This window comes from Megalopta genalis, chromosome 17, assembly GCF_051020955.1.
Source record: "Megalopta genalis isolate 19385.01 chromosome 17, iyMegGena1_principal, whole genome shotgun sequence".
Lineage (NCBI taxonomy): Eukaryota > Metazoa > Arthropoda > Insecta > Hymenoptera > Halictidae > Megalopta > Megalopta genalis.
The window spans coordinates 3,078,060-3,101,262 of record NC_135029.1 but is presented as its reverse complement, the minus strand read 5'-3'; the positions used below and the strand labels follow the sequence as shown (position 1 = coordinate 3,101,262).

At 29.9% G+C, this 23,203-nt stretch overlaps 2 protein-coding genes across 9 annotated transcripts in view; both read left to right on the top strand.

Annotated features, from left to right (window-relative positions):
• The window catches only part of LOC117222785 (uncharacterized), a 73,223-nt gene extending 58,124 nt beyond the window's left edge, over positions 1 to 15,099 (top strand). For all 7 annotated transcript variants that reach the window (XM_076527200.1, XM_076527205.1, XM_076527203.1 and 4 more), the window contains 3 exons: positions 215 to 649; positions 2,042 to 2,515; positions 3,286 to 15,099. In XM_076527200.1, coding sequence (XP_076383315.1) covers positions 215 to 649; positions 2,042 to 2,515; positions 3,286 to 3,357 — 981 coding nt within the window. In that variant the 3' untranslated portion in view covers positions 3,358 to 15,099. The remainder of the gene's footprint in view (positions 1 to 214; positions 650 to 2,041; positions 2,516 to 3,285) is intronic.
• A 994-nt stretch (positions 15,100 to 16,093) lies between these two features.
• Positions 16,094 to 21,637, top strand: LOC117222864 (CLK4-associating serine/arginine rich protein). 2 transcript variants are annotated; one of them, XM_033474849.2, is made up of 14 exons: positions 16,095 to 16,425; positions 16,762 to 16,859; positions 17,738 to 17,913; positions 17,991 to 18,206; positions 18,282 to 18,457; positions 18,550 to 18,623; positions 18,723 to 19,064; positions 19,145 to 19,588; positions 19,659 to 19,769; positions 19,853 to 19,901; positions 20,731 to 20,794; positions 20,858 to 20,963; positions 21,074 to 21,334; positions 21,426 to 21,637. In XM_033474849.2, the coding sequence occupies exons 1-14, from the start codon at positions 16,294 to 16,296 to the stop codon at positions 21,442 to 21,444; spliced, it is 2,268 nt and encodes a 755-aa protein (XP_033330740.2). In that variant the 5' UTR covers positions 16,095 to 16,293; the 3' UTR covers positions 21,445 to 21,637. The 2 variants fall into 2 exon arrangements, with proteins under 2 accessions (XP_033330742.2, XP_033330740.2); XM_033474851.2 differs by lacking the exons at positions 21,074 to 21,334; positions 21,426 to 21,637 and having other exon boundaries at positions 16,094 to 16,425; positions 19,853 to 19,905; positions 20,858 to 20,964.
• Positions 21,638 to 23,203: the final 1,566 nt, after the last annotated feature.

The following is a 23,203-nucleotide window of genomic DNA, read 5'->3' as shown; positions in this document are numbered from 1 at the left end:
AGTAAATACAATCTACCAAAGAATTAATTCAGAGTGCGGTGAGAATCTACAAAAGGATTCATTTGAAATGGGAAAAGGTGAATACGATCTACAAAGCATTCATTTGGAATGCAGAACCTATGTGCGGTCGGAACCACAAAGGGTTAATAAATCGTTTGTTGCCAAGTGTCCCGACACCAGAGCATTCGAAACAAATAATGATACGTACGCACAGGCACCGGATGGCGAAACGCAACCGAGCACAGAGGTTGACCTCTTCATTTCGACAGAGAAGATCATGGTTCTGAATACAGACTTGAAGGAGATCATGATGGATCATGCGTTAAGAACGATATCTTACATAGCGGATATCGGCGACGTGGTGGTGCTGATGGCGAGAAGACGATTCGTGCCGCACGAAGTCGAAGAGGCACCGAAGATCAATCGAACTCCGAAAATGATTTGTCACGTGTTCGAAAGTGAGGAGGCTCGATTTATCGCGCAAAGCATCGGACAGGCGTTTCAAGTGGCATACATGGAATTCCTTAAGGCGAATGGGATCGAGGATCACAGTTTCGTGAAAGAAATGGATTACCAGGAGGTCCTCAATTCTCAAGAGATATTCGGCGATGAATTGCAGATGTTCGCCAAGAAGGAAATGCAAAAAGAGGTAATTCATTGTACTTACTTTCTTGCCGTGTCGAAAACTGCCATTGCAAAGAGCCATAATGATCAATCAGCAGCGCACAGTCATATTTGCAAATACTAAAGTAACACTTTACGTGGGACTTTTCCTCAAAAAGTACGACTACCGAAATCACGGTACTGAACTGTGTTTCTTACTTAACACTTTATCTACCATGAGTTTTCTATAATAGTCCTTTTAAGAACGGATATTAACAAAAAGGAGTTACTTGAAAAATGCCTCAAAAGCGGCAGCAATTTTATTCGTAATCCAAGAAATTAATTGAATTAATATTACGTTACAACTTTTACTGGAATTGTTGTTTAGGAGAAAATTATATTTCTCTAGAATTTTTTTTAAAATTCGACTAATAGACTTTCAGTAAGTAAAGTGTTAAAATGGAAAAGTCGGTCAGTAGCTGTCATAAATCTGCCATAACAAATTAATATGAAAGAGAGGGTGGGTGCAAGACGAAGTTCGCAATATCGTACTGTATCGCACTTACTGTTAGGCAACATCTTGTCCTGGCATACAAGATAATAATTATTTGTATATTAGCTTACATTTTGAAGCTGTCTGGAATGAATGATTCCAATAACCAGTATTTTAAATAAAATACATTTTCTCTGTGAAATGACGAAATAACATCGACGTAGTTTTAGACTTTTTAAATTTTGTGCAGCATTCATTAACGCTCGAAGGGCGGACCGTTTTGACAAAAATATAACCGAGTATGCTTAGATCATTTATAATTGATGATATAACTCGGCATTTGATCACTGAATAAGCAGAACTGACAACGCAAACATAATAGTTCAAGGTTCATAGTGCAGATTTAATTTATCTTTCGTATACAGGGTGATCCACACAATTGTTCCAGGTCATAACTTCGTTATTAATGCTTTTACAGGAAAATGCCAAAGGAGGAAGATGAAATGGCTCGAAAAGCACTATATACATCTGTAGACTCTTAGATTTTTTTAAGCGCATCAGTGCATGTGCAATTAACAATTGTATCAATTGTAACAATGCATATATTGTATTGCACAGATCGATTCTTCTCTTCGTAATACGTAAAAAATAATGAGTAGTATCATGGCAAAAAGATTATTAATTCTCGACATATTTTCAAAACATGTTATTATTGAAGAAGACGCTCAAATGCTTCTTCATTACATTGTAAACATTTCTGATCCGTTCTCTCAGATCCTCCACAGAATTTACAAGATTTGAATAAATTCTGGAGAGTGTAGCAATAACTGCAAATAGATTACAAGATCAATATTACCTGTCTTACAGAAGTCGATGAGAAATGTTCTTTTCTGTTTGTGATAAATTATCAATAATATCTGATATGGGTGTTTCGCTTGTCTACAGGTGGTGGTACCAAAGGCAAAGGGAGAGATTTTAGGTGTGGTGATTGTGGAGTCTGGATGGGGCTCGATGCTACCAACGGTAGTAATCGCGAACCTGGCACCAGCTGGTGCGGCAGCTCGTTGTGGACAGTTAAATATTGGTGATCAGATAATAGCAATTAACGGAGTCTCGTTAGTTGGTTTACCACTCTCCACTTGTCAGACTTACATCAAGAATTCGAAAAATCAGACAGTTGTCAAGTTGACCGTTGTTCCGTGCGCGCCAGTAGTCGAGGTGAAAATCAAGAGACCCGACACCAAGTATCAATTAGGATTTAGTGTACAGAATGGAGTAATATGTAGTCTATTGAGGGGTGGGATCGCCGAAAGGGGTGGTGTTCGAGTGGGCCATAGGATCATCGAAATTAACAATCAAAGTGTCGTTGCCGTGCCGCACGAAAAGATCGTCAATCTTCTTGCCACATCAGTCGGAGAAGTACGTACATTTTTGCTCGATGTTACTCTGTGAACTAGTAGATTTACTTTCATTCAAATCAGCGTTGATTTAGGCCAAAAGAATAAGCTGTGACGCATAGTCGCATATTTGTCTGAGTTAATTAACAAAAATTAAACATTTCTTTTTAATGTTACAAATTTATGTTGTAACGTAGTTCGTTTATGAGCTATCAGCATGTTTGTTGTCAAAATTAATTTTTAATCTGCAGTTTCTATGACATCGACATTTTCAACCATAATTGGAAGCAACTTTATGATCTGTTACTACACTGTAAGACCAGTTTATAAGTATTCGTATTGTCTAACATGTTCTAATGTAAAACAATGCAGAATGAGACAGTAGAAAACTGATATAACATGTTATATACCGATTTTTTGTCAAAAAATGTTTGAAAGAAAATGTTTTCTATTTAAGAAACTTAATGGGATGAATACATTTTGACTATTTGACACTATCTGAAGATAAGTGACCTTGATTATTTTTCAATTATGATTGAAACAAGGCATAGGATCTTATACAATCTGTTAACTTTTACAATACAGTAGATAATTCTCTGTTCTTAATTACCAAATATCAGAAATATCTAAATTATGAATTAGCGTGTGACAATAGGTTTCTGTTTGTTAGGATTCTTTTATATTAGACATCTTTTCTGTAGATGACAGTATGAAAAAACATATGTCAATTGCAATAATCATATACATTTTAGCAACCATTATAATAATCGTCATCCTCATTTTGTATTTCAGATACTAATGAAGACGATGCCCACGTCGATGTTTAGGCTGTTAACTGGCCAGGAGTCTCCAGTGTATATATAAGCGTTTGGTTACCTGGCTGATATGCGTAGTGGACAGACAATACATTCGCCATCCATTACCAAACTATTCACTACTTTACTCTCTGTACAGATTTATTCGTCGCAGATCGCTTTCTGTTTGGATTCTTATGGAATTCTATTCGTATACTCTCACCAGCTCCTGCTTAGCAAAGCAACAAAACTTACGTAAACACGTTGCGACAAACATTAATATATTGAATATTTACATAAAGCAGAAGAATATATATACACGTAATATATACATAAATATTTTATTTATGAATGGGATTCTCGGTGTCTGTCTTTCAATTAACTAGTCGAGTATGTTACTGCGATAACACCGATTAAATACAGAAAGAGTTTTTAGTAAATTCTTCCCTAAGTATCTTTCTTTTATGCATTCTTATGACAAGTGAACTAATTTAAAATAATTGGTTTCGATTATTTTAAAAAAAAAAGAAACAAATATATTTAAAGCACTGGCGTTTAATATTTTATACTATCTCATTGTCTTTGAGAAAGATGGTTTTTTTCAGGTTTTATGAATATGAATTCGAAAACCAGACAGACTAATTTATATGATTTATGTGAGAAATGAGAGACTCTGTAATTCATAATAACATACATTTTTATATATGTTACAATGTTATATCAAAATATAACTTATTTTCACTTCATAGCCGCCTGCTTCATTTTCGGATTATAGAACAAATGTGTTCAAAATATATAAAAAGAAATAAAAAAGTAATGTCAAGTTCACACATTGTGATTTGGAACTGCAGATTGTCAATGAAATATTCTTTATACCAGTATCCTACCTCGGCCAGTATAAATACATACTCGTAAATCAACACAATTTTGGTTCTAAAATCTATAAAGTGAGAACAGTGCTATGAGAAATATATTGTTCTTACTTCCACTTCGGATCTTTGGTTTATTACTGCGAATGACATTTATGTTAATATAACATAATTATAATGTACTTCAGCATTCAAACCATCTTTTTCAAAATACTATGTGTAATCTGTAGACTATGGATGTTATGCATTTATCGAAAATGTTAGTGTGCGACATAGCAAAATAAGAACCTAAATAATATTTTTGTTTTAGCTTTACCTAATAAAAATGTATTTCTAAAAATGTGTTCATTTCATAAACATCTGTAGTATTTTTAATATTTTTATTTTTTCAAAATTGAATGATTGTTAAAATTCGTTTCACATAAAATCAGATGCAACATATAATAAGTTGGATATTTTTGTGAAATTGATGTAATATTTTAGAAGGAAGAAAAATACATACAAAAAGAAGATGAACCATTGATCAAATAGATTACATGGGAAAATCTTACTTATAATCGAGAGAATTTGAGTTTCCTCTTAATGAAATCAGCATTGAGAATCACATTCCATACCCAATAAGAAAAACAAAGTATGCAATGCACACGATTATACATAGCACAAAGCTCTTTATCAACGTTAGAGCAGGGCTGGAACTTTCTGTACATTACATAGTTAACGATGTAATATGTTTCTACGTGAGTCTTTACATATTTTGTTGGCTCCAGAAAAATGAATTCACATCGTTTACTTAATCATTTTTATCGTCGGGTCGCGATGCCCTAGTATCTTAATTTGTACGTAAATTAAGACCTATTATCGATTAGTTGGTATTTTCGATGCGTCGTCTCGTGATAAGTGTCACGGTAGTTATACGGAAGAGTACTCTATGTATAATATCTTATTTTTATCGAAGCACTTTTTACTGTAACTTTTTTTTGTACGACTATCTCTGTTGATAGAGGATCACTTTCCGCAGTTATTAGCAATACCTTGAATTGAGCAGTACTACGCACGAATTTAAAGAAAAAAAACTGGCAAGGAACGTTTATTGGCCGCAATTAATTGATCGCAAACATATTTTCATAAGATTTGTCAATATGATTTGAATTTTAATATAAGTATGATCTGATAAATGCGCTTATAGACTAACTCTACTGCTTTCCAAAGCTAGAAAAAGTAAATAATGACAAGAACTATTTTTAATTTTAATAATTTAATTTCTCCGAACACAAATTTTTGTAGTGTATTAAATATCATAACATGTTTAGTACCATCATAAAAAAAATCCCATTTTTTGGTAAAGTATTTCACTTACAATATATATATATAAATTTTATTTGAAAAGAAGGCTACACAAGGATTTCTGAATATTCTTCCCACACTGTACGCATTTAACAGATTACTACTGTAGTGTTGACTAGCATGTTTATGACTCATGTTTAAAATTTGAACATGATGTTTAAAACCACAAAAAATTTCCTTTCAATTGTAATTCATGAAAAATGATGAGTGTTTGAAAGATTACTGCAGCTTTTGAATCTTCTTAGTAGCTACATTTTTCCAATGCTTGTAACAAACACTATTAATAACTACCGGAGTAATTCTATGATCTACAAAGCAACGTCTCTGTGTAACATACTGCGTAAAATTAAACGCACTTATTTTTATTACTGTTGAACGATGATGTTCATTGAAAATCGTCGGTTGTAAGAAGCAATATTATTAACTATGTCATTCTTTAATCGTTAATGTAACCAAACGAGAACAATCTTAATTAAATAATTGTATGTACAAGCATTTTACGATTACCACATGATTAATATGTTCTTGCATACTTGATTATCTAGAAAAATACTCTCTAACGTGTCGAAATACGTAATCAGATTGAACAAAGAAAAAGGGAAAGTACCGGTCTCGCTTTTGTGTAATATTGCGACTGAAAGATCATTAGAATTAACGAACGGTGATCAAAAGAATGCTAGTGCGGAGAGGAGTTCTCTTCTATGTAAATACCGCGAATCCTATTTAATTCTAGGTTTCATCTATTTTGTGCTAAAAGTTTTTCACTTTTTGCTTCAGCTGTCGAGGGGTACGATTTAAAGATTTCTAACAGGAGTTTGATAAAATTTCAATGCCAAAGTACATTAAGCAAGAACTTCAGTGCGACGATACGTCGAAACACGTAATTTTCCCGAACCTGTAAGGTGATGAACACATCACTTCTAATTTTCTTCATTGTGCATTTCAGCTTTCTACAAATTATAATCGTCCTTCTTAAGCATGAACGTTTTGTATGGTGTACTATTTGATCGTGTGTCTTAAAATAATAAGGCAATTCAGTATTTATAGAAATGGACACTGACAATTGAACACTAAAACTAGGAGAAAGAAATCTGTATTTGTATTATTTTTGTTTGTCACTGTTACTGTTTGCAATTATATTTTTATTTTTGGTTAATGATTTTGTAAGAAAATTATTTACTTTTTCTTAATGTTTAAAATAACTCCACTTTGTTCCTATTATTTAATTAATCAAAATGTTAAAAGATGATCAATTATTCAATGTTTCTCTATCTTTTCATATAAAAAAATATTCTCTGAAAACATTAATTGAAAAAATAAGAAATATCTCACATATGTATCCAGGTAATTCAAGGTTGACTCAAACACAATATTTGCTTTTAAATATATATCCAAAAAATTATAATCGTATTAATATGTCAACACTAATTATAATGCTGTTATTGTTCGTAATGCATAATGCACAGCATCTCTATGAATATTTACAAGTACGTATATATGAGGATCAATAAAAGAGTATTATAAGTTTAAAACAGAAACATCATTATTCATGTCACACAAGAAATGAATATGCGAAAAATTAATCAAGTTCCTTCTTGTAATCAGTACCCTTGTATCTCGATTTTTATGGCGTCTTTTTACGTGATTATACAATACACATTCTGCACTGTACGTAAATAAATAATTATACATTAATAAACATTTCTTACTACAGATATATTATTTTATATTATTTTTATCTTAGTTTAATTGAATTATGGACAAAAAATTAAATATTATTATCATACACATATTTGAATAATTTCTTTTTGACTTTTCAATTCTGTTGAATATACATTGTATGTTGAATAAGCTTTTTATTTATTTTGATAGATTTATTGGACGATTTATAATAGACAAATTGAAATATATTCTCCATGTCAATCGAGACGCAAGTGTACTTAATATTTGACAATATACAATGGTTTTAAATGATTTTAATTGTTACATCACTGTTCAATTATAAAATGCTCTTGCAAAATTATACATACAAGACCTCATTCATATATGTAAAATATTAGGTGCAATTACTTGGCTGATCTTAAAAGAATAAATAGTTAAATTATATATACTCAATACAAATTGTAAATTTTGTAACTAATTTCTTTAAAACTGTCGACTAATTTTACTAAATATCTATTTCATATGATGAAAAATCTTCATGCTATTACCCAACAAAGATATTTTTAATGAGACATACATATTTTTCAGTGATTCATTAAAAAATTTGTAATATTCATTTGAGGAAAAATAAAAATTTACATTACAAGCATAGTTCGATTGAAATAAAGAAATTCTGATACAGTTTATAGTTACATTGATATATCTAAAATCATAATGGTAATCTTCGAATTAAAAACATTTAGAACCATCGAATTTTGTCATTAATATTTTATTCGTAATATGAACTATTTCAATAACAAAACCTGTTCACTTATGTGAGACAATCTACGTGCGTATTTTACATTGCAGGTCCAAAGTAAACTGAGTTTCGTTCATATACTGCACAATAAATAAAAATAATGTTTAGACATATTTCAACAAATTTTTATTTAATGACAATGAAATTCTAAATTGAAGTTGTAATACTCAATATTCGATTTGCTACTTTGCAGTCAGATTTGTTGGCAAATTCTCTTCGAACTACTTCCGCATTAGGCTCGGTGTTTGTGAGCAATGCTTACCGACAGATTGTAATAGCAAATACAAGATAAGAACCAAGAAAACTTTCAGCAAGAGCAAGTTTCTCCTAAAACAAGTTCAGCCCAGTTTTTGCCTTAAATTTGCTCTCAAGACTGTTTGTCTTTATTACTACGTAATTTATACCCATTTTATTTCCGCATTAAGATCGAGCTTTGTCAACATAATTTGATATGCAAATTATACAATATATATATATATATGACTGACTCCGTTGTAAACTGCGTTCGAACATTAAACATATTAAACTAAAGCCTGATTGGGGACCATGGCCAACAAAATTGTCAATCAAAGAAATGGTATTACAAATATTGTGGGAGTTGGTACTTAATAATTAATTGACAAACGTGTGTTTTGAGGAACTATTTAAAGAACAATATTTTACTAAGAAAACAAATGTTGAGAAGATTTTTTGGTGTGTGCTACAAAATATTCCAAATCTGTTTACCCAGATTTGATCAACTTGTTTTATTATTTTCATTGATGAAAATACAGAAATCGTTAATATACGAACAAAGAGATATAATAATTCAAAGAAAGTATTTGTTTACGCTATTATATCTATTCTAACTTTCCTATATTTCAATGAGTTCCATACATTTTAGATTGTACCCACAGTTGAAAAATTTTGAGAATAATGTGATAAACCTTGAAATACCTATATGCAAAAGTATGCACGACTTACTATTCAATTTTACTCTTAGTATTCTAGTATAATTTGGAACATAAATATTTTCCATATTTAGAAGAGATGAACAATGGCGACAGCAGATACGAAAAAGAAGAGAAAATATTTGAAAAATTTGACTGCGTGGAACATTATACAATATAAATACAATAAAGGGGTGAAGACACCACACTGTACATTTCGTACAGTTTTTCGTACAATTTCGTACCAGATATATTATTCAAACATTATAACATAAGAGTACAAAGAGTACAAAACAACAAAAAACAAAATTTACTGTTTTTAGAAAAATTACACTCTAAATATTTATTATAATTAAAGTACGGTAAACATTTTCAATCAAAAATTCAGATTCTGTTTTAAAATTAGTTTCAGATATTCATATTTTTATTTTCTTATATTCGTTTTAACTTTTTAGAATAATTACTTATACTACTTATTCGCTGAGTGTGAGTGTTACAAGACGTTAGATAGAAATTTTAGGATGTATAAAAACTATAAATCATAAGTTGTTCCAATCTGAGAATTCGGTAGGTACTTGTATAATGTTTCGGGCAGGATGTACAGAGTATCAAAACTTTGAACTCAAAAATGATGTATTACAAGTGTTGAAAGAACGTTCCACTTTTAAATTAATAAATATATGTACAAATTTAAAATTACAATATCTTAATTTTTAAACTTATCATTTTTCTTAGAGAATTAATTTTCTTCGTAATTGTTACATTATGTGGGACAGACATGAATTGTGAATTGTAAACGTGAATATTACAAATCATTTTCCGTGACCAAATAGTGTGGAGTTATTTTCGAAAGCTGAAACAGATAATCTTTTTACACTCTACACGAGACATAACTATATTAATCGAATAGCAACATACTATCTCTATGTAAGCTGCGTCATGAAGCTTTATTAATTCTAAAATCAATGCTTTACAATAATCTAAAAATTGCATTCATAGTAAATTGAAAAAATACTAAATAGTCAGCTTGAATTTTAGATGCAAGGACGCAGATTGATCAAAATTTGTTTTCTTCCTTGTAGAGTTTAGGCATCGCTTGCTATGTTATACTGTTCTCTTATAACTACTTGAATATACATATATAAGGTGTCGTTGAAGCACCAGTACAGCCTCATGAGGATCGATTCTATATGAGAAAATAAATGAAAAATTGAAAAATAACATTTCTTTATTCAACGTCTTTTAATCAATATTGAGTGTTCTATTTTATTTAAAATTTAGATATCCCGTTATATTAAACAAATAAGTCGACAGATAAGAACAAATCCGTATTTTAATAACGATACTTCTTGAAATGAGGCTCAGTGTAAATACAATATTTTCCAAAACCGACGCCTCAATACTCTGAAAATGTTATTTTGCTATTTCATTTTATTTTTTCATATAGTCTCGATCTATTTGGAATTGCACTACTACTCGAATATTACCATTTACAGGTCGTTTCAAAATTTTGCGATTGAATTTTGCCAATATGTTGTATGAACAAAGTAGATAAAAAGTATATCGTCAATTTTGGAAATTAAGAATTATGTCTATGAATCAAAGATTTATGATCAATTATAATGTCTAACATTATTTATTAAGGGTGGAACATGAAAATAACACAAGAAAAATGCACAACATTTCAATTACGTGTGTACTATCACGTACAAATGTACATACTGATAATTACAAATCTATACCTACTACATCGATTAATTTGTATGATCTCAATTCATAAATGTAACTCGGACCATCTAAAGATATTACTATGGTCTCAAAACATATTTCTTTTCTTATCTCAAGTCATACAATGCACTAATAAATTTCGATAGCTTAACTTTGAACGACCTGTACACTTTGCATGTACTGTTGTTCTAATAATGTTGTGTAATTATAAAGATCAGTCAAGTACACTATTTTTAATATCGTGAAGGAGTAATTTTCTTCCTCGTGTTGATTTAAATAGCATAACTCCTTCACGAACGCATTCGTAAGATAGTTAAAGAGAAAAGCCTTAAACGAGTTTAAAGAGTTCACCCATGATCGGTAAAGTGTAGACAGCGTGTTACATATCGCATATCATAATGAATGTAGAACAAAATAAGTGTATAACACATACATATATCATAGAAACGCACGTGTCCTTTCTCATAAGAAAAGCAAGTAGACACCCTTTTGGTCGCTTTCTTCTAGAAAAATCCACATTTAAATACAATAATACGCCTCGATGGGAAATTTCAATGTTACTGTCTTAGTAAATAACTGCCAAACTCTTCGTTACATATGTAGTAAAACGTGAAGAAGTTTCTTAAGATTCTTAACGTTTCTTTGCAACTGAATCTTCCACGATTTATAAATGCAATCATGAAAGTACCACAGAGCTTGCAACGTCCAGCTCTCGTGTTTTCATTTGGAAACGTGGAAATGTTACACAATCTTAAATGTTATTCGAACAGTGAACTGTTTTCTTCGCTAGCTACATGTTATAGACATTAATCGTATATTGTTAAAAATTGATCCTACAAGATACGCGAAATAGATCGTGTCATACTTTTAGAGGTCTGCGGTTCTCGTTAAAGCAACGAAAGCTTGGCAGAGCACGTGAGAATAAAGTAAATTATTCATCTCTGAGTTTCCAAACACAAACAAAAGTGCTCGGAAAGACTTCAATGTTCCCAAATTTTATTTCGAAATTTAAATAATAAATACATTCCACTCCCCATGATTATCAAAAGAAAAAACGAAAACGCGAAAAGAAGATTTAATATTTCTTCCTTCTCCACAATAATTTCTGGATTACACTGAAATCTTTCAAGTATAAAGGAAGTATTAATACGATAGACTATAGACGATAGATATTTACGGAAATTCGTATCCTTCATTTTCCTATTTTATTATTGCCTTTTATATAAAAGGAAAACCTGAAATTTCCTGCAATATATTCAGACTTATCTTTGTTTTTCATGTGAATCTCTACTCTCTAATCATTTATTCCGTCATGGTTACGCGAAAATCAATTTAAAACGCGGAAACGAATGATTATTGAATTCATATAAATCGAGTCTCTATTCCGCAAAAGTATGACACAAACTGTTTTAGATACGCTGTATATGTGCATATTAGAAAATTTGTACACGTGTACTAATTAAAGCAAAGAAAGTGTTCACGAGGGAAATGTCAGAAGGGAACGTTCGGAAGGTTTGATGATAGAGAACGCGGCGTCTAGGATGCGTAATAGATACATATTTAGACGAACAGTAATGAAATGAATTTTGGCATGGAAATTTTTATCCATATATTTGGCGATCGAAGGAATGGTACGAATAAAATATATGGGATCAAACAATATTGTTTATATTGGGTGGCCGAAATTTATCTAGTCATTACGCTAAGAGTAAGACGAGTACGTGCATGCGTATGTATATACAGTGTGCGTGTGTGTGTGTTTGCCAGCGTCTATACACATACACACACGTGAACATATAAATACGTATGTATGCAAACTATAGATAAAAAATATAAATATAAATATAAATGCAAATATAAATATGAACATAAATATAAATACAAATATAAATTATAAATACGAGATATAAATATAAATAACAAACGATAAAAATGAAATGAAATACTCAGCCATCGCGAGCCACCCTGACTGAATGTGTCTAGCCACATTTTAATAAATAACAATTTGCAAGTAACGTTATTGTCGATCTGACCTTGCGTGATTATTGTGAGCGGACATTATCTTGATACAGAATCGGCTATGCTTCTCCCGTTTACCTTTTTTCCGTTACGAACGAAATGTTATTCAAATAAAAGTCGTATGAAATTATAATAGTAGCCTGTGAGAATGTGCAAAGGCGTGCAAAGTATTAGGTTCAAAGCAGTCTTCCCATGGAAATCTTAGTCTTCTGCAGACGTGTTAAACGATTGTCATTGAAATTGCTACTTTTTCGCTGAAAAATTCGTTGGCAATTTTGTGTCATAGAACGGTATCGAAATTCTGAAACGGGAATCCTATGATTCAAGAAAGAACAAAACCAAAGAAATGAACAATAAACAATTTTGTTGCCGAGGCTAACTTGAGACTAAATAAATTGCATCGCCTGCGTACTATCTGCGTCATGTTTCGTTCAAAATTACACGTCGAATGCGCAAACAAGATACGTGGTCTTACAAAATATGTATATTGCGTCGTAGTATTTGCTACGATAGCATATTGAAAGTTATTTCAAGAAAATCGTTACAAAAAAAAAGGAATAATACTATTAAAATATTACAAGTTAGAAACGGACGATGTTTCTTATGATATGCTTGTATAATATAAAATATATATAAATACATAAAGATACAAATACTATATTAAAAAGCTACAAGGAATCCCCGATGCGAATTGTTATCGCAACGCATATTTAAAAAGTATTCGCTTTCGAATATTACTGTAAGGGGCTTTGATACATTGAACTACTCATAGAGCATACATATTTAAACAAAGAGGAACGAGCACACACTTTTATTACGCTATCCACTCTCTTCGGTTGTCGCGAGCAAGAAACGAGAAGTCGGTCCGGTTCGATCCCAATTTTGATCGTGAAAAATAAAGTGAACGTTATACACAACGTGTTATACAATCGAAATGCTCGTATTGTAGCGAATAGTACAGTTTCGTGTGTCCAGATAACAAATTGTTCTTAAAACTTGCAGCTCGCAATACGAAAAACAAAAAGTAAAAAAAGAATGTCGCAATGTTCAAGATTACTTACTGATAAAATCATTGTCAATAAGAGAAGCACGGAAATTAATTTTACTAAGACTTCAAATCGAGACAATTACACATATATAGCTTTTTATATACAGTCGTAAAAATCCATTCACAGCAGAAGAAATCGCAAGTAAACGTAAACGCGCCGCAAGATTTCATTTATAAAATCGTATATATCGGGTGCCCGCGTTTACAAGTGCAAACGGATCATTATCCCCTAAAGTGTGTGCTAGGGGAACGAACTTTTTGGCAAAAGCAATTTTTTTATATTATCAACACAAACCAAAAGTTTATATTACAAAATTGTATAAACCTTTAAGAGATCATGCTCCATTTTCACCTAAACGCGGACATGCTGTATGCGTTTAAATCATATTCGTTAGTATAAGTTTCATTAACGTTAATAAACAAATCTCGAGAGAGCTGTCAGATTTATAGTACTTGAAACCAAAATATGGAATATGAACTTTGCTGTTTTCAATCATTTTTTTCTTTCGGTCATTCTGATGAACTTTTACATAAAAGCAGTTCTTTTGAAAGTATACGACACATATTTGTTTGTTTACGATTTGTGAAAGAAACCGAAATAAACTACCTTGTAAAGTTCAAGATAAAGTTCAATATAAGTAATTTACATTTCTTACAAATACATTTACGTTCATAAAAATAAAGCGATAAAATAGTGACTAATTTTATTTTCAATGTATTTCTAAAACTTTAAATAGAACACAATTATTTAGATTTCTCGAGTTATTCAATTAAATAGCTGAAGACTGAAGAGCAGTTTCATCCCCAAAGAAATATACGTCAAATTTTTTCACTGACTCTACTCTTATGTAAAATTTCATAAAAATCGGCGTGTCGCACTTATAAAATATTCCACGTTAGAATGACTTTTTCTCGAAATTACTGAATTGTCTAAGTAAAGTGTCTTTAATTAAACACAGTCAAGTGCATTGAATTTTCTGTTGGCTGTAACGTTATATATATATATATATATATATATATATAATTTGATATGTTATTTATTTATGGGGAGTTTTATATAGCAACAGGACGTCAATGTAAAAGGAAGAAAATATAAATTTTCTAACGATCACTGATCGTGCAAAGTCAGTACGAACGATAGACGCAACATTACTTTAAGCAAATCGTTAGTAAGATAATCTAAACGCAACCATTTGTAACGTCTATAAGTGATAAATTATACCTTATACATAATTAGAGCTTGCGCTGTAGCTTCATCAGTCATGAAAGACACTACAAGATATCGTGACTGTCTATATCAATGTTTGTGAGTGTACTATAAGTTATAAATTATAAGTGAACTACTGAATGTGTACATGGTAATATTATACTAGTCCATATTAAGATAATAATAAAATGTAATTTTGAATTCAAATTCTAAATTCGTCTAGATTAATATATTAAGTGCCCCTCTTTTATTGCTTTGTTCAAGTAAGGAGCATACAAAGGTATTTATGTAATTCGAATTAGGAAATTATAATATAATACTATATATTATATATGGTAGTAAATCGTTGAAATCTTAATTTAATTTTGAAATTTTTATTTTTTGCAATAAAAGTCTAGTATTTATATAATAATTATTTTCTATCGCATTGATCTTGGAAAACCTATGTCATAGAAATGGTCGTTGCATTCTTAAATGTAAATATTCTACAATAAAATTTACAGAATTGTCAAATTCACATTTACTTTATTTTAAATGACAAAGAAAATAACTTCAAATAAAATATACTTTGTATACATATAGATGTATACATGTAATTATATAAATGAAAGAAAGCTATATAAAAGGACAGGCACACACACTTTAAAGTTTATCATTATTAATGAAATTGCATATTTTTATGATACTTTATATTTAAAGAAATAGATGTTCTTTTCTGTACAATTATAACTAATTCCAGTAACAATAGACGTAACCCAATTAATACTCACGAGTTTCTGTTTAATTTGAATAAATTTTAAGAAATGGTTTTATATATATTTTCTTTTCTTAATTCTGTTTAATACTATTTTTAATAAATTCATCAAGTAACTTTATTTATTAATTTCTTTAAGAAGTATATAATAAAAAATAAAAATATTTTGTGATCTCCTATTTCTGAGCAAAATGTAATTAAATTCTAATTAATTTTAATGTAAACATTATTTATGATCAAACACTAGTAAAATCGAAACATAAATATGTTGTAACTTTAATATACCATCTAACTATATTAAATACTATGTATAAATATAACTGCATTTTTCTGTTCAATAGATTTTCAGTTTTAACTGGTTTTAAATATCGCAACTACGCGCTACGGTACACCTGACAGTGGCAGCACCAATCAGGTGTTACAGGCCTAGTCTCTACTCTATATTGTCAGTATACTAGTCGTGGTAGTGGTGTCGTGGATCATATTTTCTGAATACGGAGTACATAGCGCTTGTGGTAAAATGCAATATCTACCTCGCGGGAAAGAAGTCGGTTAATTAATATTTCTTTTTATTCTTCGTGTAGGAATATTAGCCACGTAAAAGTTCCTTACTAAATCAGTAATTCGCGTGTTGTTTGTCATGTAAAATGAGCTTTTCCGTGAAAAAAACAGGTGGTAGAATGTGGCATGAAGCGCGAAAACAGGAAAAGAAAATTCGTGGGATGCTGGTGGATTATCGTCGCCGAGCTGAACGACGACGAGATTACTATGAAAAGATCGTAAGATATACAATTAAATAATAACCATGTGTTATTTTTATGACATTTCAAAGTGTTAATATTCTTCGACGGAAAATCTAACTTTCATGATTCTTTCGGTTAACCTCAAAATTGTACTCTTTAGTTTTTATTGTTGATTGAAAAAATATATAAATCTTTTAAGATGTACATTTATGCGCAGTAAGGCGTAATAATTTCATTGCAAAATAATTAATTTTTGTATTTAATGGTTTAATATATAAGAAGTTATAAGAGACATGTATGTATATCTAAAATTGAAATCTACAATATATTGGAAAATGTTTATTTTTATTGCCCATGTGTATGTTTCTGTAGAAATCAGATCCTACACAATTTCTACAACTACATGGAAGACCATGTAAAATTCATTTGGATCCTGCAATAGCAACGGCTGGTGATAGTCCAGCAAATATGTAAGTTAAAGTGTTATAATGAATTTTAATTGAATGCACCAAAACAGTGAAAATATTTATTATTATCATTATTATTCTGCCCTAGATAATAACTTATGCAAATAAAATTATGAATTTAAATATCATACTTCATATGATTGTAAATGCAAAACTTTTATTTATAATAATAGTTTTTAATGCACGTTATTTCAACCACAGTGACACAAAAATAAATAAAATATGGCTGTGAAAAATTCATTATTACAAGATATTTTTATAAGAGGTTTACAAGGTATTTATATATATATATATATATATATATATATATATATATATCGATGAAAATTATTTATCATATGAAGTATGATATTTATCATTTCAAAACTATAAATCAATTTTTAAACTTATTTTCATTTGATTACTAAGAGAAAGTAAATGCCATGTAATTCACTTTTGCTAAAAGCTTTTGTGTATATATAAAAAATAAAACATAATCTTGACTTTTTAACAATTTGATACAGTTTAAAACTGTTTTCTGTTAATTTAGTATGTTAGAAGTGGGTATAATGTTAAGGGGTTAATAAAATTTAATTATAGATTGGAAAATTTATTTTTTTCATAAAATACTCTTACTACTACATCTTGTACTTTATTTAATAAAAATCGATTTAAAATTATATAATATCAGATTGAAATAAGAAACATTACTAAATATATATAATCTTAACATAATGAAACAACATATGAAATTATACCTTAATTAATAGAGAACGGTCAAGTAGATTAAAATTTTCATTTACGTCCCTACTAGTGAGATTAATGTCTATATGCATGTAAAGGAACAAATAAAACATATAACTATGATATATGGAGGAACAATATGTGTATTACATAAATAGGATGCCATGGCAAGGGAATGAAGACAATCTTATTGACCGTTTTGATGTGCGTGCTCATCTTGATTGGATACCAGAAGCACCAGATTCTATCGATGTAGATATTGCTCTTACTAGTGAAGATAGACATATCAATTATGAACGTTATCGTATAATTGTGCAAAATGAATTTTTAGGAGGTGGGGTATTACTATTATTTTGATGCCTCATATATCTTATTTTTGAAACTGTTCCTAACTAATAGTTTTCAATACAGTAACGGAAGAAAAGTTTCTACACCAAATACATTTGGAAGAACAATTTGGTTCATCAACCAAATTAGATGCTGCAAGAGACAAGAAAAAATCTAGTAATAATGTAGCTATTGGATACAATTATGATACAGAGGAACCAATACCAGAAACAATAAAATCATTAGATACCGTTGTATCTGATGAGAAAGGAGATGATGAAGATAGTGATATTGATCTAGGTATTATAAGCCTTCTTTAAATAATTTCAAAGCCTTACATATTCTTAGCAACCTAGATACTCTTCTTTTTTTTAGATATTTGTGTGGACGTTTCTCAAATTGAGCCATCACAAGCACACGAAATGAACTTAGTAGCTCAAAAATATGGACTTTTAGGAGCTGATTATTTTAGTTTTTTAACACAAGATTTTGAAGAGGCAGAAACTTTGAGACAAGCACGTAAACAAGAAGAAGAGAAAGCTATGTATTCGGTAAAATAATTTTATTTTATTGTGACATTGTTGTACAGTAAAAAAGAATTGGAAAACATTTTTTATTACTACATTATAATATATTTGTATAGGGCAGAAGATCACGTAGAGAAAGACGTGCATTTAGAGAGAAAAAGATGATTGGTCGAGTTATGAGTCCACCCAGGTAATTATGCATGGTCTGAGTATAAAATTGTTTTCAATTAATTTATTAATAAATTTAATAAGTCTAATTAAAAATCTTTTATTTTTATTTTATTATTAGTTACGCAGCCAGAGAAAGTCCTGAATACAATCCCTACAGAAAATCTTCGTCCAAATCTCGCTCAAGATCTACGTCACCTGTAAATACTGGACAAATTACATATATTACAAGTTTCGGCGGCGAAGAAGAAACTCATGGAAGCTCATCTCACGTTACTTCTTCGAATTCAAGAAAAATCAATTATTCTCATCTTAGACGAAGGAGATCAGATAGTCCGATGCTTAATGAAAGAACAATAAATAGAAAATTTTCAAAGTCAAGATCAAGAAGTTGTTCTCGATCTGTTAATAAACCAAAATCTTATAGAAATCGTGACAGAAAACGAAGTACATCGAGAATGAGGTAAATTTACTCATACTTCACATATTTATACGCCTATAATTTGAGATGTACTTAAAATGATTAAGTTACATGATTTTCAGATCAAGAAGAACACGTTCACGACATAGAAAAGTTACAAGATCTAGGACAAGAAGTCGTTCTAGACGTCCACGAAGTCGAAGTATATCCAAGTCTCGTTGCAGAAGTTTTAGCAGATCTCATTCGCGTACAGTTTCGAGATCAAAAACAAGATCTAGGTCTCGTTCCCGCGCAAAAAGATCTAGAAGCTTATCATCAAGCAGTTCGTCTAGGTCAAAGTCAAACTCAAGATCAAGATCAAGATTACGATCGAAATCAAGATCCAAATCGCACAATAGAAGCCACTCGAGAGATAGTTATCGCCGAAGACATTATTCTCCATCAAAATCAGTATCTAAATCTCGATCCAGGACTAAATCTCAATCTAGATCCAGATCAAGATCAAGGAGTCAGACAAGATGCAAGCGATCCCGAAGCATTGAAAACAAAGCACAAGCACTGCCAAGGTAAGATGTATATTTATTTTCGTATATATAGAATTTGTAATATAATTTATCTTATTTATTATAATACCAGATATTATGGTCGTCGTGGCAAATCATCAAGTTTAGAATTGGAATTATCGGATAACGAAGATAAAGTTTCTACGGCAGCGCCGAAACCATCCGTTAATAACACTTCGAGCATGTGAGTTGATGAAGAAATAATATACAGCATGCATTACTCATATTTTGAATAAATTAAGGCCAAACTGTTTTTTAATATTTCAGGAGCAAGCCAAAAGCAGGGTTAAGTACAAATTCTGGTGGCGGACACAAAGTCAGTAAGAACCATAACACTTACTTAGTCACTAAAAGCACAGAGAATAAAGACAGTATATACTCTCTAATATGTAACTACCCTCTCAACGAAGAACCCTCAGCAAGTGCAACTTGTTTTCATTCTGTTGGGCAATATAAGGCGTTTATATTATATTTCACATTCCATATCTTATTATTTTGATCCGATTCAGTTTCACGTATTTCTCGATAGGATACCACAAAGAATTTGAATTTCATTCATACTAAAATATTTATCAATATCTTAAATTTCATTATCGTAATTATAACAACATAAGTAAATTTATATCAAGGTTATGAAAGAATTAAAATTTCTTTCTTTCAGAATCTTAATAAGGAAAATGTTTGTTTTAAGTAGTACTGTTATATTAGAATGGAAACATCAAATTTTTTGTGGTACAACTTCTTTCTTTTGTACAAATAATAACATACATGGATATTTTATTGTAGAATATATCCTATAATGAAGTACGTTTTTATGTATTAAGATATATTAAAATATATGAATATAATATATGTGGTAGCATAACAAATTTCTGAACTATTAATATAAACTTCATAGTGTGTTTATGTATTATTTAACCTAAATTGATATTGTAAGGACATTAGACAATATTTTGTTTAATTTACTTGAACATTGTAGCTAAATATCTGCAACGTGAATCTACGTTTAAATTAAACTTTAAGCAGATAACACTATTAAATACTATGATATTTATCTTGAAATTTCAGAAATATATTATGTTCTACTACACATATTTTTGTACATATCGAGTTACGTTTAAAAGTAAAAGAGTTACGTATTTCAGTCACTGAAAATCACACCTCAGGAGCGGCTTAAGAAGAAAATGCAAGCCTTACTGAATAAGCAATGTGAGTACAATCTATTGCAGTGATTAATTTTGTATACATTATAATATTGTAATTGTATATTAGATAAAGCTGACAAGAAGGCCGAACAACTTAGGATTGAGAAAATGGAACAACAACGACAAGATCGAGAAGATGAAATTCGAGAAATGTCTCTGAAATTACGTAGAAAGTAGGTTGCATTACCTTTGTACCACGATTTTTATTGTATTTATCTACTTTTACATTTATTTTCCAACGTTCAATTATATTTGTCCAAACTACAATATTAACCATTTTCAGGCAAAGGGAACGAAGACATCGATATGAAGGTCACAGTTCTGATTCACATTCCTCCGTGTCACGTACACCAAGTCCTGGACGCAGCCCACGAATCGTTCGACGCGATAGAAAAGAAAGAGACATGAGGGATTTTGAAAGTGATCGTGATCGAGAAAGAGACAGAGAGAGGGATAGACGAGACGATAGAGAAAAGTTTAGAACCGAATCTCGCCGAAGATATAGAGATTCGCCAATTCGATCTTTAAGTCCGAGGAGTAGCCGGTAAAAAATAAAAGCGATTGTTATACCATTACATTTAATTTTAAAGCAAAATGCTTATGACTACTTTCCAACTTTTTGTTCTTTTTTTTAGAGGCCTAGTCGATTATTGACAACAAGTGTGTGTATGGTTAATCTTCCACTTAATGGACTTAAAATTTTATTAGACATTTCCTTATCGCATTCCTTCCGTAATGCTGCGAACAAAAAAAACGATACGTATGACGTAATTTACTACTATCCTTTAACATTAATTAATATTGTTTAATATTACACTGCAAAGTAATAAATACAGTTGTTTCTTTACGCGCATCATTATTATCACACATAATCTTTATTTTTTAAATGCTGAAGGTTAGTTAATAGGTAGTTTTAAGTCAAATAGGAAACAAATAAAATGTCAAATTGAAAGCGGTCTAATAATGATATGAACAATGTAGTTATATTTGATTTTGTTTTAATTTGTTTTCCATAATATTTGTTGCATTATAAATTATTTCGGAATATATTTAATAAAATATATATAACATGATAAAGTATACTAATATAAAGAGAAACTGATTCTGTCAAAATATAAATAAATGATAGTTGTTGCGGTTTATTACAAAATACCGGCTAAATATAGTACCGGCTTTATATATTTCATATATATTCAGCATGTGCACTTTGCAGTTATAATCCATTATTAGCTTTATCATTATTTGCTATATATAAACAACTTTTCGAATATTAATAATTTATTTCAATTTTACATATTCTTCGTTTATGATTATTCTTCAATGAAATGATCGCATTATCTTTAATATTGTTTAAAGTTTAAGGATTTATTCTCAAAATTAATACAAACTTGGTTTTTTATCAGTAAATTTTACATTATAGTCATTTTTTGAGAGGGTCCATATTCAATATAATGCATACATAATTTCTCATAATTTATAATCACAGATAATATTATTTTAATATTTGGAAATTTAAGTAGTCATGAAATAAATATGTATATATGCAGTACGTATCATAAACATACAAATGCCTTAAAATTTTTATGATTTAGCCTTCTGGAAATAAATTACGCTACAATATTGCTTTTTATTGTTAAATATTATCATAAAAATAAATATTAATAACAATATCGTAAGTTAATTGTAATATTTCATAAATATACAAACTGTTATTAAAAATGATTTTATTTTAATTGTGCTGTAAATAAACTAAAATATTAGCAACTTATGTTGGAATCTGAGTGGAAAACAAAAGACACTAACTGTATCGTCAAACTTTGTATAATATATCTCTATAAAATAATTAACTATAACTAAGAATATCCATAAATTATTTAGAATAATAATATGATATGAGTTTATGACATAGTTAAAAATGGAAATTTGTTCGAAATATTAAATAATAATTTAAATTATTATAGAACTAATATATACAAACAGTGATATAAATACTATTGTAATACGCACAACATCAAAAATTGTTTACTGACTATTTTGTATTTTTTCCAATCATTATATTTTTCCTTCCTGTTTAGATGAGATAACATGTCAAGCTTTTACGAGAATTATAGTTATGGTTAATTCCCATCAAGTTGTTCTCCAAATTTCTTGTGTCACATAATATAGAAATTATAATCCATCAAATTATTTTTCATGTTAGTTATATCTTTTACTTCTAAATATGTAAACAATAAACATTACATAAAATATAAACATTAGTCCTCTACTTATTTTCATTAAAAAAAAAATCTCTTAATACGATAAAACTGTTAATTGATTTTGAATTATCCACTTATCAAAGTATATAATCTTGTTGTTTGAATAAATAACTCATGGGAGTGAGTTCAATTGAATAAATGTGCCTTCTCTGAAT